The sequence below is a fragment of the Rhinatrema bivittatum genome, chromosome 16, assembly GCF_901001135.1.
Source record: "Rhinatrema bivittatum chromosome 16, aRhiBiv1.1, whole genome shotgun sequence".
NCBI lineage: Eukaryota > Metazoa > Chordata > Amphibia > Gymnophiona > Rhinatrematidae > Rhinatrema > Rhinatrema bivittatum.
Window position 1 is genome coordinate 9,924,803 of NC_042630.1, and position 14,338 is coordinate 9,939,140.

Below are 14,338 nucleotides of genomic sequence, written 5' to 3' on the forward strand. Positions count from 1 at the left end.
CCTGCTATTCCAGTACTGAGACCCTCACACACAGCTCTGTGGATGCACCTCACTCCTGCCCTGCAGCACCCCCTGCTATTCCAGTACTGAGACCCTCACACACAGCTCTGCCAATGCACCTCACTCCTGCCCTGCAGCACCCCCTGTTATTCCAGTACTGAGACCCTCACACACAGCTCTGCCAATGCACCTCACTCCTGCCCTGCAGCACCCCCTGCTATTCCAGTACTGAGACCCTCACACACAGCTCTGCCAATGCACCTCACTCCTGCCCTGCAGCACCCCCTGCTATTCCAGTACTGAGACCCTCACACACAGCTCTGCCAATGCACCTTACTCCTGCCCTGCAGCACCCCCTGCTATTCCAGTACTGAGACCCTCACACACAGCTCTGCCAATGCACCTCACTCCTGCCCTGCAGCACCCCCTGCTATTCCAGTACTGAGACCCTCACACACAGCTCTGCCAATGCACCTCCCTCCTGCTCTGCAGTGCCCCCTGCTATTCCAGTACTGAGACCCTCACACACAGCTCTGCCAATGCACCTCACTCCTGCCCTGCAGCACCCCCTGCTATTCCAGTACTGAGACCCTCACACACAGCTCTGCCAATGCACCTCACTCCTGCCCTGCAGCACCCCCTGCTACTCCAGTACTGAGACCCTCACACACAGCTCTGCTAATGCACCTCACTCCTGCCCTGCAGCACCCCCTGCTATTCCAGTACTGAGACCCTCACACACAGCTCTGCCAATGCACCTCACTCCTGCCCTGCAGCACCTCCTGCTATTCCAGTACTGAGACCACCACACAGAGCTCTGCCAATGCACCTCCCTCCTGCTCTGCAGCACCCCCTGCTATTCCAGTACTGAGACCCTCACACACAGCTCTGCCAATGCACCTCACTCCTGCCCTGCAGCACCTCCTGCTATTCCAGTACTGAGACCACCACACAGAGCTCTGCCAATGCACCTCCCTCCTGCTCTGCAGTGCCCCCTGCTATTCCAGTACTGAGACCCTCACACACAGCTCTGCCAATGCACCTCCCTCCTGCCCTGCAGCACCCCCTGCTATTCCAGTACTGAGACCCTCACACACAGCTCTGCTAATGCACCTCACTCCTGCTCTGCAGTGCCCCCTGCTATTCCAGTGCTGAGACCCTCACACACAGCTCTGCCAATGCACCTCCCTCCTGCTCTGCAGTGCCCCCTGCTATTCCAGCTCTGACAATCCCCACCTCAGCCACACACACACACACACATACCCCCAACCACACACACCCTCACCCTCACCCACCCCCACAGACACACACACAGAGTGCTCTGCTAATACATCTGAGCACAGCCTCTGTTGAGTAAAGACTTGAGTTTGTTCATTGTGTGCATCTTGTATCATTTTGGGACTGGGTGGGAAATCGTCAGGAGCCATCCCAAAAAAAAACAAAAAAAACCCATCAGCCAGCGCTTTTAGCGGCCCAATCTCTGCAGTGGCCTTCCGACACTCTGCTGCTCTGCTTCCACCACCGCACCTGTACCGTTTTGGACCCCATCCAAGCAACGGCGGCTGCAGCAGCTTTTGTATGGGGGTGGGACGGGGGGGGGGGGGGGCACACAGGGACAGGGTGAGTTTCAGGGAGGGCAGGCAGACGCCCCTAAACTTATTTTTTCTGATATAATTTGCACACGATACTGCAAGCAAGCATCAACCAAGCAGATTCAAATGGCAGGAAGGGAAATCAGCTTCCAGTAAGCCCCTATGTTATAGGTAAATATTTGAAGCACAAATTAGGCAGGACGAAACAGACCTATTACACTTCATTTGTAACCTATCATTAAAGCCATCCGATGTACCTGAAGACTGGAGGATAGCTAATGTAACCCCGATATTTAAAAAGGGCTCCAGGGGTGATCCAGGAAACTACAGACCATTGAGCCTGACTTCAGTGCCAGGAAAAATAGTGGAAAGTGTTCTAAGCATCAAAATCACAGAACATATAGAAAGACATGGTTTAATGGAACAAAGTCAGCATGGCTTTACCCAGGGCAAGTCTTGCCTCACAAATCTGCTTCACTTTTTTGAAGGGGTTAATAAACGTGGATAAAGGTGAACCGGTAGATATAGTATACTTGGATTTTCAGAAGGCGTTTGACAAAGTCCCTCATGAGAGGCTTCTAGGAAAAGTAAAAAGTCATGGGATAGGTGGCGATGTCCTTTCGTGGATTGCAAACTGGCTAAAAGACAGGAAACAGAGAGTAGGATTAAATGGGCAATTTTCTCAGTGGAAGGGAGTGGACAGTGGAGTGCCTCAGGGATCTGTATTGGGACCCTTACTTTTCAATATATTTATAAATGATCTGGAAAGAAATACGACGAGTGAGGTAATCAAATTTGCAGACGACACAAAATTGTTCAGAGTAGTTAAAACAGAAGCAGATTGTGATAAATTGCAGGAAGACCTTGTGAGACTGGAAAATTGGGCATCCAAATGGCAGATGAAATTTAATGTGGATAAGTGCAAGGTGATGCATATAGGGAAAAATAACCCATGCTATAATTACACAATGTTGGGTTCCATATTAGGTGCTACAACCCAAGAAAGAGATCTAGGTGTCATAGTGGATAACACATTAAAATCATCGGCTCAGTGTGCTGTGGTGTTCAACAAAGCAAACAATACTAGGAATTATTAGGAAGGGAATGGTGAATAAAACTGTGGATGTCATAATGCCTCTGTATCACTTCATGGTGAGAACGTACCTTGAATACTGTGTGCAATTCTGGTTGCTGCATCTCAAAAAAGATATAGTTGCACTGGAGAAAGTACAGAGAAGGGCGACCACAATGATAAAGGGGATGGAACAGCTCCCCTATGAGGAAAGGCTAAAGAGGTTAGGGCTGTTCAGCTTGGAGAAGAGACAGCTAAGGTGGGATATGATAGCGGTCTACAAAATCATGAAAGGACTTGAACAGGTAAATGTAAATCAATTATTTACTCTCTCACACAATAGGACTAGGGGGCATTCCATGAAGTTAGCAAGTAGCTCATTCAAAACAAATTGGAGAAATTTATTTTTCACTCAAAGCATAATTAAGCTCTGGAATTCATTGCCAGAGGATGTGGTTAGTGCAGTTAGTGTAGCTGGGTTTAAAAAAGGTTTGGATAAGTTCCTAAAGATGTCCAAAAACTACTATTAATCAATAAGGAATAGTAATTTGGGATCCTTTAAATGTTTGGGTACTTGTGACTTGGATTGGCCACTGTTGGACACAGGATGCTGGACTTGATGGACCCTTGGTCTGACCCAGTGTGGCATGTTCTTATGTTCTTATGATACGAATGTGCATTCGTTCTAAACGAATTTGCAAAATGCAACGAGTAAAGGGCGATTTGTTTCATTCAGGGGCCAGGAAACAAACTGAGGGGGGCCCCTGAATGAAGTCTTATTCATTTAATTCATTTAAAATTTCTGATGGGGCCTAGGCCGAGGCATCGGGATCAGGCTCCCAAGCCTTGGCTTTGCGTAGAGCCTAAGCCGAGGTCGCAGCCAACCTGCTTTGGCCTGGGCCTAGGCCTTTCCAGCAGATCTTCACCGGACCGGGTTAAGTGGGGGACGGTGGGGGGGGGGGGGGGGATCCTGGCTTTGGCATTTTTCCAGGTGGGAGGGACGGGTGATGGGGGTCGGGAGACCCTGTTTCTTTTTTGCTTGTTTGTTTGGTTTTTTTCCTTTGATTCAAACAAACGAATCGAAATTTGTGGGGGGGGGGGGGGGGGGGGGGGAGGAAAGCTCGCGAGAATGAACCAAAAAACAAAAAGAATTTTTTTTTACCCCTGCAAACATACCGCTGCTTGCGTTTGAGCTAGCACAGCCTCGTCTTGGAATCCAGTAAGAGGATACGGAGCAAACTGGGACAAGACAACCCCTAGTCGGGTTACGAAAGCCAAGGCCCTGCTGTTGTTCATCCAAGTGTCTGGTTGATGAAGTGGGAAATCGGTGAGAAGGAGGAGGACAGAGCTGGAATATGTGGGCGCAAATATCTCTAGCAGCTGGATCCGCATGCTCATATGCAATGCCGTAAAGCACTTAACCGCTATTTCAGGGTCAAAGGCTCTGGGGAGTCTCGTTCCCCTTGCCCATATGGCACTGTTTCTTGGGCCTTCATCATGCATAGCGTCACTCAAACAAGTCTTCATTGGATGCCGGCTACAAAAACATCCGTTCATGGCCTGCAACTGATGGAAGAGACGTCAACAAACTATTATTAACCAAGTAGACGTAAGGAATAACCATTACATATAACTGCATGATAGCAGCATGGGATCTTCTTACTGTTTGGGATCCTGCTAGGAACTTGTTGGCTCTGACCCGGGGAGCTAATCTCACTGAGGTCTACACTGGGGGGCTACCTGAGGGGCTTGTCGCCTGCATGCCCACAAGGCTACCTTGGGGGCTTACCCAATGTAAATACGCACAATTACTGGGCTTATACCTGGGGGCTTGAACCCAGGAGCTTATCCCCTACACAAATGGCCACTCACAATTACAGGGATTATACCTGGGGGCTTGAACCAAGAAGCTTATCCCTGACACAAATAGCCACACACAAACTTGGATTCAGTACATCACGGCACCAGGTACTTAGGAAAGTAAGTTTATTTGAGCAATAGGAGGATAGGACAAATACAATCAGATCATACAGAGGAAGTAATGGTAGATAATAACAATTACTACTTATGTATAAAAGGGTTACACGTATCCAAAGGATCCGCTTGTGCTATCACATTCAGAAGTATGCTCTCTCTCTCTCTCTCGCTGTAATTTCTCCTTATTCACTAAATGCTTGGGAAACGCAGCCATGTTCCCTCCCGCTGAGTTCTTATCAAGCTCAGGTGCAGCTGTGTGGCCTTCACTCTCTCTCTCTCAGGCTTTAGTATCAGTTAATTGCTTTCTTTCTCATCATAGGCCTACTGGAATAACTAAAATAAACAGACTCTTGCCTGTTTGTAAGCATTTCACAGTGCAAAACAGCAAATATGAGTTCACTCAGAGGTTGGCCTGTGGCCTTCAAACTATTCTGTGTCTGGGTGAGAACTCTGAAACCGCACGGCCCAACCTCCAGGCACATCCTCAGCCAGAGTAACAAAAAATGACCCCAGCACCGGATTGGAAACAGGATGCCGGGCTTGACCCAGTATGGGGAATTCTTATGCTCTTATAATAAAAGAATTCGCTTTAAAGACCTTTTCACCTCTTCAAGTAGATTTGGGTGCTTGTTTATTTATTTTTTAAAAAATCTACATCCCGCTCTCCTCCGTAGTGCAAAACAGGTTGGGGGAGGGGGGTACAACGAGAAAAGCGTAAAAATAAAACGCTAAACACAGCACAGAAAAGTGAAACGTGCATTTCCTTCGTTTGCAACGTTTTTCCACCTTTGGATCCTCTTCAAACCCACGCGTTACCGCCGGCGTAACACCTTGCAAAGGGTCCGGGTTTCTGGACCGAATGCTCCGGCCCCAGCTAGAACAGAAGGCGTTACCTGTGGATCATCCTCGTAAGTGCAAAGACCGTGCAATCAGGACCTAGGAAGGGAGCACAGATTTGCTTTAAAATCATGGGCAGTTCTCGGAAGCAGGATTTCTGCTGTTTGCAGTAGAATAACTTTGAAATTTCGGGGGTGATGGGAGGAGGCACGCGTAGAGTGGATTTTATCTTTTCTTTAGTTTGCATTTCGATGGACTTTTTTTTTTTTTTTTGTCTGCGGCTGTCTTCCCATCAGCCATAGCTGCGTTGAAGTTCTCTCCCTGAGATCTTGCACTGTATCCATCAAAAAAGAGGCAGCAAGTTGAGGCCCCCATGGTCTGACGTCTTCTGCAAGTAAATCCGGCGCCCACTGTAAGCTGGAAAAGGACCTCGCCACGAAAAAAATTCAGACAGAACCCAAAGTGAAAAAGTCTTTCTGATTCAAAATGCCCCCTGCCCGTCTTGCCCACAAGAATTTCACTTCCAATATCCTACCTCTCCCTTGCAGCTGATGAACAAGGATAAAGCGATTTGCAACAATTCCTATGTTTTGTTTGCTTGTTTGTTTTTACAGAGATCAATGGATAAGATCATAGAAATGCAATGGCAGAAAAGCACCATGTGGCCCATCCACGCCAACCGCTCAGCTCTGCAGCGCCTGCCGCTCCCTCCCAGCCCCCAGTGAACAGAGAGCGTCTGAGAGTCCCTCTGCCGCACGCTGGGCTCGCACAACATCAAGGGTTTCCATTGATTTATTTAAAAGCATTTTCCAATCCCGCGGATCCTCCACGTTATTGTTCACAGAGGGGAAGGAAGAACACTCGTAATGCAATCGATGGGAAATTATACATAAAATGACATTAAGACATCTCACGTGACAAGCAGAATGACCGGCTACGACAAAAGCATAATATTGCCCTCCAGCCCAGTCTCTGACAGACACTGAGAGGTTTACTGGAAGAAAAAAAAAGGTGTTTGTCTTTTATTATCTAAAGGACAAATAGTTTCGAGCACCAAGGAGGGGAAGGTGGCAGAGAGCCAAGGAGTGAGGCGTGAGAGCAAACATTCAGGGAGGAGAGGGGGCAGAAAGAACCAGGGAGGAGAGAGGCGTGGAGGTAGGAATGGGGGGCTCAGAGGGAGGACACGGAGATGGGCCGGCTGTTGATGGGTAGGAGAGGGCAGCCAGAGGAGGAAGGAGAGGCAGGCAGTGGAGGGCCTGGGAGGCAAAGAGAGAGGAGGGAGAGAGAAAGGGTGTGGGCAATGGGCTGGTGGCAATAGAGTTATCAGCTACCTCCATCTTTTCAGTGCAGGCTGATCCACTACTGGATTTCACCTCCACTGTAAACTCTGGGATGGATTTGTGGATCCCGTTTCTTTCTTAAAAAGAAGCAAGGACTCCTGAGTCCTAACATGCAAAGACCACCAGTCCCAGCATGCAGAGGGGCGGGGACCACCAGTCCCAGCATGCAAAGACCACCAGTCCCAGCATGCACAGGGGCAGGGACCACCAGTCCCAGCATGCACAGGGGCGGGGACCACCAGTCCCAGCATGCAGAGGGGCAGCGCCTGTGCTTGTGTGCTGAGAGGTGAGGAGGCAGAGCCCTCTCCCTGCAGGGAGTGCTGCAAACCTCCCCGGCAGCTGCCAGGGGGCCGGGCTCTCTCCCAGCAGAAAGCTGCAGTCACTTCCTGCCTCGCCCAGCTCCAGCCTGAGCGCAGCTCCTCTCTCCCTGCTCCTGCGGCGCCCTCTCTAACCCCCCACCTCTCTTAGCAACCCCTCCCCCACTGCCTCTTCGCAGCCCTTGACACTACCCCCCCCCCCCCGCCTCCTTTCCCCCTCCCCCTTCCACCAGCTGATATCCCTTCCCCAGCTCCTGTCAGACCTTTCCCTCACTACCATCCCTGGCAGCCCCCTGCTCTCCCCTGGTAATCCCCTTCCACCTGCCCCCCCCCCCATGACACCGTCTCCTCTCTCTCCCCCCCTCACAGGGATAAGAGAGAGAGAACAGGTGCGCAGACGAGCCCCCCCCTCCCCCACACGACAGGTAAGGGCAGGTCTCCTCCCTCAGCTGTGGGGCTGGGTTGCTGACGGGATCGTCATTAGGTCCGGGGTCAGAGGCAGAAGGAGGGCTGCAGGCACTGCTTATATCCTGGATAAAGACCAGAATAACTTTTTTTGAGAGGGAGGGGGGTGGATTTCTCTGTTAGGATTGTGTCCTGATTTGGAGGGGTATCTGGGAGATATTTTGCATCAGGAGCCCAGGGGATGGGGGGGTGAGGAGTAGAAAATAAGATCCTGGTGGCCCCCCCCCCCCTCCCTCCCTCACACTCACCACGTGACGTGGACTGATTCTTGCTCACGCTTCTCCTTAATTTTTCCCCCATCAGGTGTAATCGGAGATCCTCTCCCGGGGCCATGGCAAGCAAGTGCCCAGCCTCGGCCCTTGGGGCCTCCCCCCAGCGGCCTCCTCTCCTCTCTACCGAAAACCGAATCCTGATGGCGGACAGCCTGCTGGGGGGGCCCTGCCTGGGGGCCACGTTTCAGGACCTGAGCGCCAGCCTTGCCTCGCCACGTCTGGAGCTCCCCCGGAGCCTGCGGGGGCCGGTGACGGAGCTCCACAGCGCCCTGGCCCTGGCGAGGGCATCTCCCTGTCCCCTGGTGCTGGCTGGGGGGCTCCTGGGAGACCTGGACACCAGGAACAGGCTCCTGGGGGCGGGGTCTTCACTGGAGAGAAGCAGGGACACGCAGGACCCTGGGGGCCCGACGGCCCCGACTGCCAGTGCGGCCCCCGAGCCTGCACCTGTGACCTTGGAGAAGGCGTCTGATGCCTGTGCCACTGCCTCCCTGGGGGCCTACGAACCTGGAAAGGTAAGAGGAGACGTAAAGAAAAGAGACGGGGAGAGTGAGGCAGATGGGAAGACAGGGGGGATCCTGGAAGGCAAACCTAGAACAGGCGATGATGGGGAGAGGAAGAGAGCGAGGGAGAAAGAAAGGGAGGGCAGATGAAACATGGGGAGGGGGAAATAGATTTGTGTGGTGTCGGGGAGTGGGGGGGGGGGAGAGGAGAAGATGGAAGGAGGGCGAGATGAGGGGGTGACAGGTGGACAGAGAGATGTGGGGAGGGGCTGACACACAGGATGAGATGTGGAGGGAGGGAGGGGGGATGCCCCATTTTTATTTTTCTCAATTTATATTTCGCTCTTTCCGGCTAAGAAAGATACAAACACAATTCATTAAGACAATTTCTATATATCTGATGATTTTCAGATTAACTTTCTTATTGATAATGATAGGTCCGATCAGTATGTAAGTCACGTCATTCGATTCGTAGGTCATTCCATGATATTTTCTGTATGCCATTTACACGATTATTGTGCTTGCATACATTCTCCTTTTGATAATGTTGTTCACATGCTTACTGTGTTTGTATACACTCTTCTTTTGTTCATGGTCATTTAATAAACATTACATTACAAAAAAACAAACAAACAAAAAAACAAATAACGTAAAACAAAATAAAAAACATTTTTGAACAATAAATCTGCAAGTAACAGAACAAAGTGAACTTATTAAAATACTAAAACTAAATTAAAAAACTGAAATCGAAATCACGTATCCGAATTAAAAGCTTGCTTGAAAAAGAAAGCTATGTCATGCTTTTCTAAAAGTCAGAAAACACTCGATGTTCCTGGTCTCGTCAGGGCGGCTAGTCCATAGCTATGGACCGGCTGCACAGAAAGACCGCTCTCGCTCTCGCATGCTCTCGCTCGCTCTCGCGCTCTCTTTCTCGCTTTCGCTCTCTCTCGCTCTCTCTTTCTCTCTCGTCCCGTCGAGCCTGGCTTGTTTCACCGATGCTTTTTCTAATAGGGTCCGTCCTGTTGACCTTGCCTGGCTCTCGTGTGCTTCGCTCCCCAGGAGTCCGAGGACCTGTCGGAGGCGTCTGCCGCGATGCCCGAGTACGACCTGCACTTGGCAGAGATGGATCTGGGGCCCCCGGCAGGTGCGGAGGGTCCTGATTTTTCCCAGTGCCTTCCCGACCTTGAGGAGCAGCTGAGTGAGAAAAAGGTAAAGGGCTCCGGCGACCGCCTGAGCTTGGGGATAAGGGGAAGCAGAGCCCCGGGCAAGGAGGGATTTCCTTACCTGATGATTTCCTTTTCCATTAGTCCTGCTACACCAGTCCAGCCATGACAAGTGGGGTTCCCGTCCCTACCCGGATCAGTCCAGACTCCTGGGTTTTGCCTCCCTGCCAGCAGATGGAGACAGAGAGCGCTTCACTTGCACTGGTACATAACCCGGGGTGCCACCTGCAGTCCCTCAGTATCTCTCTGCCTCCAGCAGATGGTAAAGGTGCAGTCCCTGCAGTCTGAAAAAAAAAAAAGGGATAGAAAATTAAAATCTGTTGATTTACCCTCTCAGGAGGTTGCTAGGCCCTGGTGGGGCTATCCCTCCTGGTGTTGAGGAGTACGAGCAGGGGGGGGGGGGGGGGGTCTGGCTCGAGCTGTTGCCGCCCGGAGGTGCGGTGTATAACTGGTGGGGGGGGGCCAATTCCCTCTGCCCCAGGAGAGTCCGGCAGCTCTTCTGTCAGGGACGTATTCTCGTCTTTTCTTCTGTCTCAGTAAAGTTATTTAATTAAAAAAAAAAAAAACAAAACCAACTAAACTCCTCGGCCCAGCTCGACCAGGGAACCCCCGCAGGGTTTGGGAGCAGATCGCGGGTTCTCACTTCTGGCCATAGCCAGCGGCCCGGGCCCGGGGCAGGGGTCTGACCTGCTGCCGCGCTACTCCAGTCCTCCCTGCCGCCTGCTGGAGGCAGAAAATAACCGGGACCCCCCGCTGCCGGCACCACCTCCCACGAAGTCACGGAGGAACGCGGTGCTGTCTGCCTCCAGCAGCGGGTAAGGGGGGGGGGGGGGCATAACCCACTGGTCAGGGCCGGACTGGTGTGGCAGGACGAGGTGGAAGTGGGTTTTATTGTACTGGCCGGGCCTGCTCTTACAAGGATCCCGGGCAGCTCTGCCCATACATTTCCCTGAGACTGACTCCTGGATTTTTCTCCTCTCTTTCTGTCCTTTGTCTGTGTGTGTGTGGGGGGGGGGGGGGGGGGATTTTGGGGGCTCCTCAGCTGGCCCTGATCAGTGCCGTGTGCTGCTCGCTGGTGGAGGTCCCGGATTTCAGGGACTCCGAGGACCCCGTGCGCAAGGAGCTGGAGAAGATAGCGGAGGACGTGGCGGAGGCCGACCCCGAGTTTATCTTGAAGGTGAGACGTTGAAGCCATGTCCGGGGGGGGGGGGGGGGGAAGGTGAGGAGTTGCCTCTGCAGTTTGTCCCCTGTGCAGAGCTGAAAGAAAGTTTCAAGGAGGGGAGAGGCTGTGTTGGAGGACCTTGCCTTGTGCTGATAAGAGCAGGAGCTAAGGGGACCCTGCGACCACAGGGAGTCACTGTCAGGCTGATGAGAGGTTGCCCTGCTTGCTTGGCTCCGTGTCCTAGGGAACAGGCTAATCCAGTCCTGGCTTTACCCTTTTGACTGACCCCTTAACTCACCTAAGAGAGTCAACACCACAAGAGGATTGGGTTAAGCTTGTTCTCAGCATTTGGGGCCAGGTGGCCACCTGGGGAGGAAGTGGTGTGCAGTCGAGTCCGCTCTGCCCCACGTAGGAGGCTCTCTTTTGCCGATAAGAGGGTGTCCGCTCCGTGTGGCGCGCGCGGGGGGTGGGAGACGACGACGCGTCCTCCTCCCTCACGCTGGGTGCCCGGTTCTCTTTCAGGTGGCCCTGTACACCCGGCAGGAGCTGAATATCCGCAGCACCGCTAACTTCCTGCTGGCCCTGGCGGCCAGGATGCCAGGCCACGCGCCCGCACCTCCGCAGGTACTTCTGCGCCGCCGTGCAGCTCCCTGCTGACTGGATGCAGATCCCGGAAATCTACCAGGTAGGGGGGCCGGGCGCGTCTCTCTCTGTGGGTCCCACGTTCGCTGCGCTTGGGCTGGCTAAGGTCTTCGGAGAAACGCCGGGATTTGGAAATCCCGCTGACCAGGCCGCCCCCTAACAGAGCGGCCTTATCCAGCCAGGTCAGCTTGTTTTCTGCGTAAACGTAGCCGGATAGGGCAGCCGAAGAGCCCGGGCCGCCAAATATTCCAGGTAACTAAGGACCCAGATTCATTAAGGATTTTCTCCCATTTTGTGTCTGAGGGGAAAAACCCTTAGTGAATCAGGTCCTTAGCTGGATAAGTTTTTTCCGATTAACTTTGCGAGCCGGCCAGTGGCTGAAAGCTCATCTCCGAAGGCCTCTGGTCTGGAGGGAGGCCTGGCGGTCACTTAAGGGCGGGGGGTGGCAGTGAGGAGTCAGACCTGTTTAACCCCCCTCCCGCCCCCTTTTCCCTGCAGAACCTGGCAGGGCAGGCCTGGAAGCCCCTGTCCCTCCCCTCGTGTCTTCGCAGGGCCATGGAGGACAAGTTCCGTCAATTTGATGAATATCAGCTGGCAAAGTACAACACCCGGGCAGATCGTGGGAAGAAACCGCCCAAGAAACGTGACGTCCCGAAGCCGGTAAGGGAGAGATTTGCGACTGTGTGTGTGGCCGGTAAGGGAGAGACTGTGTGCGTGTGTGTGTGTGTGTGTGTGGCGGGTAAGGGAGAGACTGTGTGCGTGTGTGTGTGTGTGTGTGGCGGGTAAGTGAGAGACTGTGTGTGTGTGTATGGCTGGTAAGGGAGAGACTCTGTGTGTGTGTGTGTGTGTCTGGGGCCGGTAAGGGAGAGACTGTGTGTGTGTGTGTGTGTGTGTGTGGCGGGTAAGTGAGAGACTGTGTGTGTGTGTGTGGCGGGTAAGTGAGAGACTGTGTGTGTGTGTGTGTGTGTGGCCAGTAAGGGAGAGACTGTGTGTGTGGCCGGTAAGGGAGAGACTGTGTGTGTGGCCGGTAAGGGAGAGACTGTGTGTGTGTGTGTGTGTGGCGGGTAAGTGAGAGACTGTGTGTGTGTGTGTGTGTGTGGCGGGTAAGGGAGAGACTGTGTGTGTGTGTGTGTGTGTGTGTGTGTGGCCGGTAAGGGAGAGACTGTGTGTGTGTGTGTGTGTGTGTGGCCGGTAAGGGAGAGACTCTGTGTGTGTGTGTGTGTGTGTGTGTGTGTGTGTCTGGGGCCGGTAAGGGAGAGACTGCGTGTGTGTGTGTGTGGCCGGTAAGGGAGAGACTGCGTGTGTGCGCGGCCGGTAAGGGAGAGACTGCGTGTGTGTGTGTCTGTCTTGAGTCTCTTGTGTGAATGATCTGCGTCTCTCTGCCTCTGGGTGCACATCCCAGTCACTGTCTCTCTGGACTACTCTCTCGGTTTTGCCAATTCTCAGGAATAAATGCTTTCTGTACAGGTAATGCTGTGATGTCTCTAACCTCCCCTCCCTTCCTCTATGCTCTCTCTGTCTGCAGAAGCAACCGCCTGAGCAGCGAAGATCCCGGTACCTCCAGTCCGCAAAGGTTCTGGGATTCGCCTTGAATGCGTTCCAGAAGCAAGTGAGCGCTGCCTCGTATCCTGCACCTCACGGTTTCGGGCGCGAGACTCCCGCCTGCCTCTGCTGGGAGAGGGGAGGGGGCCCCGGCCGGATGGTGCCGCAGTACGAGAGAGCGTGGCGGAGATTGGGGGTGGGGGGAGGGAGTCCCGGAAAGCCTGGAGCGCTCTCACCGTCCTCTCGTGTCCCCCGCAGGCCGACGCTCAGCCCTGGACCCTGGACCCCAAGTGTAAGACGGCGAAGCGTAGTTCACGGAAGGAGAGATTCAGCATGAAGAAGCTGATCCATCGTCTGCACATCCGGGAGCCGGCGAGGCTCGTCATGTGCCTGCTGGGGTGCAGGTAGCCAGCCCGCGTCGCTGCTTCCACCGCGCGCACGCGCTCGCTCTCCCTCCCTCCCTCCCTCTGGAGCGCCATATACTGACCCGTGTGCCTGTCCCTCTCGTCTCCCTCTGTCTCAGGTATCCCTCGGACCTCTCCTCCTTCTCCCGCAGCCGTTTGCCGGGCCCCTGGGACTCTCGTCTTTCGGGAAAGAGGATGAAGCTGAAACAGCCTGAGACCTGGGAGAGACAGCTGAGCCTGCGGGGCAACGTCTGGTCTGCCTGGCACGAGCTGATAGGTATGAGAGAGAGAGAGAGTGCCCCTCACAAATCACTGTCCCTGATAGAGAGAGAGAGAGAGTGCCCCTCACAAATCACTGTCCCTGATAGAGAGAGAGAGAGAGTGCCCCTCACAAATCACTGTCCCTGATAGAGAGAGAGAGAGTGCCCCTCACAAATCACTGTCCCTGATAGAGAGAGAGAGAGTGCCCCTCACAAATCACTGTCCCTGATAAAGAGAGAGAGAGTGCCCCTCACAAATCACTGTCACTGATAAAGAGAGTGAGAGAGAGTGCCCCTCACAAATCACTGTCCCTGAGAGAGAGAGCGCCCCTCACAAATCACTGTCCCTGAGAGAGAGAGAGCGCCCCTCACAAATCACTGTCCCTGAGAGAGAGAGAGTGCCCCTCACAAATCACTGTCCCTGATAGAGAGAGAGTGCCCCTCACAAATCACTGTCCCTGATAGAGAGAGAGAGAGAGTGCCCCCTCACAAATCACTGTCCCTGATAAAGAGAGAGAGAGAGAGTGCCCCTCACAAATCACTGTCCCTGATAAAGAGAGAGAGAGAGTGCCCCTCACAAATCACTGTCCCTGATAAAGAGAGAGAGAGTGCCCCTCACAAATCACTGTCGCTGATAAAGAGAGTGAGAGAGAGTGCCCCTCACAAATCACTGTCCCTGAGAGAGAGAGCGCCCCTCACAAATCACTGTCCCTGAGAGAGAGAGAGTGCCCCT

At 53.2% G+C, this 14,338-nt stretch overlaps 1 protein-coding gene across 1 annotated transcript in view; it reads left to right on the forward strand.

Moving 5' to 3' along the window:
* The first annotated feature begins 7,129 nt into the window (after positions 1-7,129).
* The window catches only part of TEP1 (telomerase associated protein 1), a 44,420-nt gene continuing 37,211 nt past the window's right edge, over positions 7,130-14,338 (forward strand). The window contains 10 exon segments of the mRNA XM_029581512.1: positions 7,130-7,560; positions 7,904-8,384; positions 9,432-9,581; positions 10,638-10,772; positions 11,280-11,357; positions 11,359-11,442; positions 11,898-12,059; positions 12,925-13,008; positions 13,200-13,345; positions 13,465-13,622. Of these exon segments, the coding sequence (XP_029437372.1) occupies positions 7,932-8,384; positions 9,432-9,581; positions 10,638-10,772; positions 11,280-11,357; positions 11,359-11,442; positions 11,898-12,059; positions 12,925-13,008; positions 13,200-13,345; positions 13,465-13,622 (1,450 nt within the window). The 5' untranslated portion in view covers positions 7,130-7,560; positions 7,904-7,931.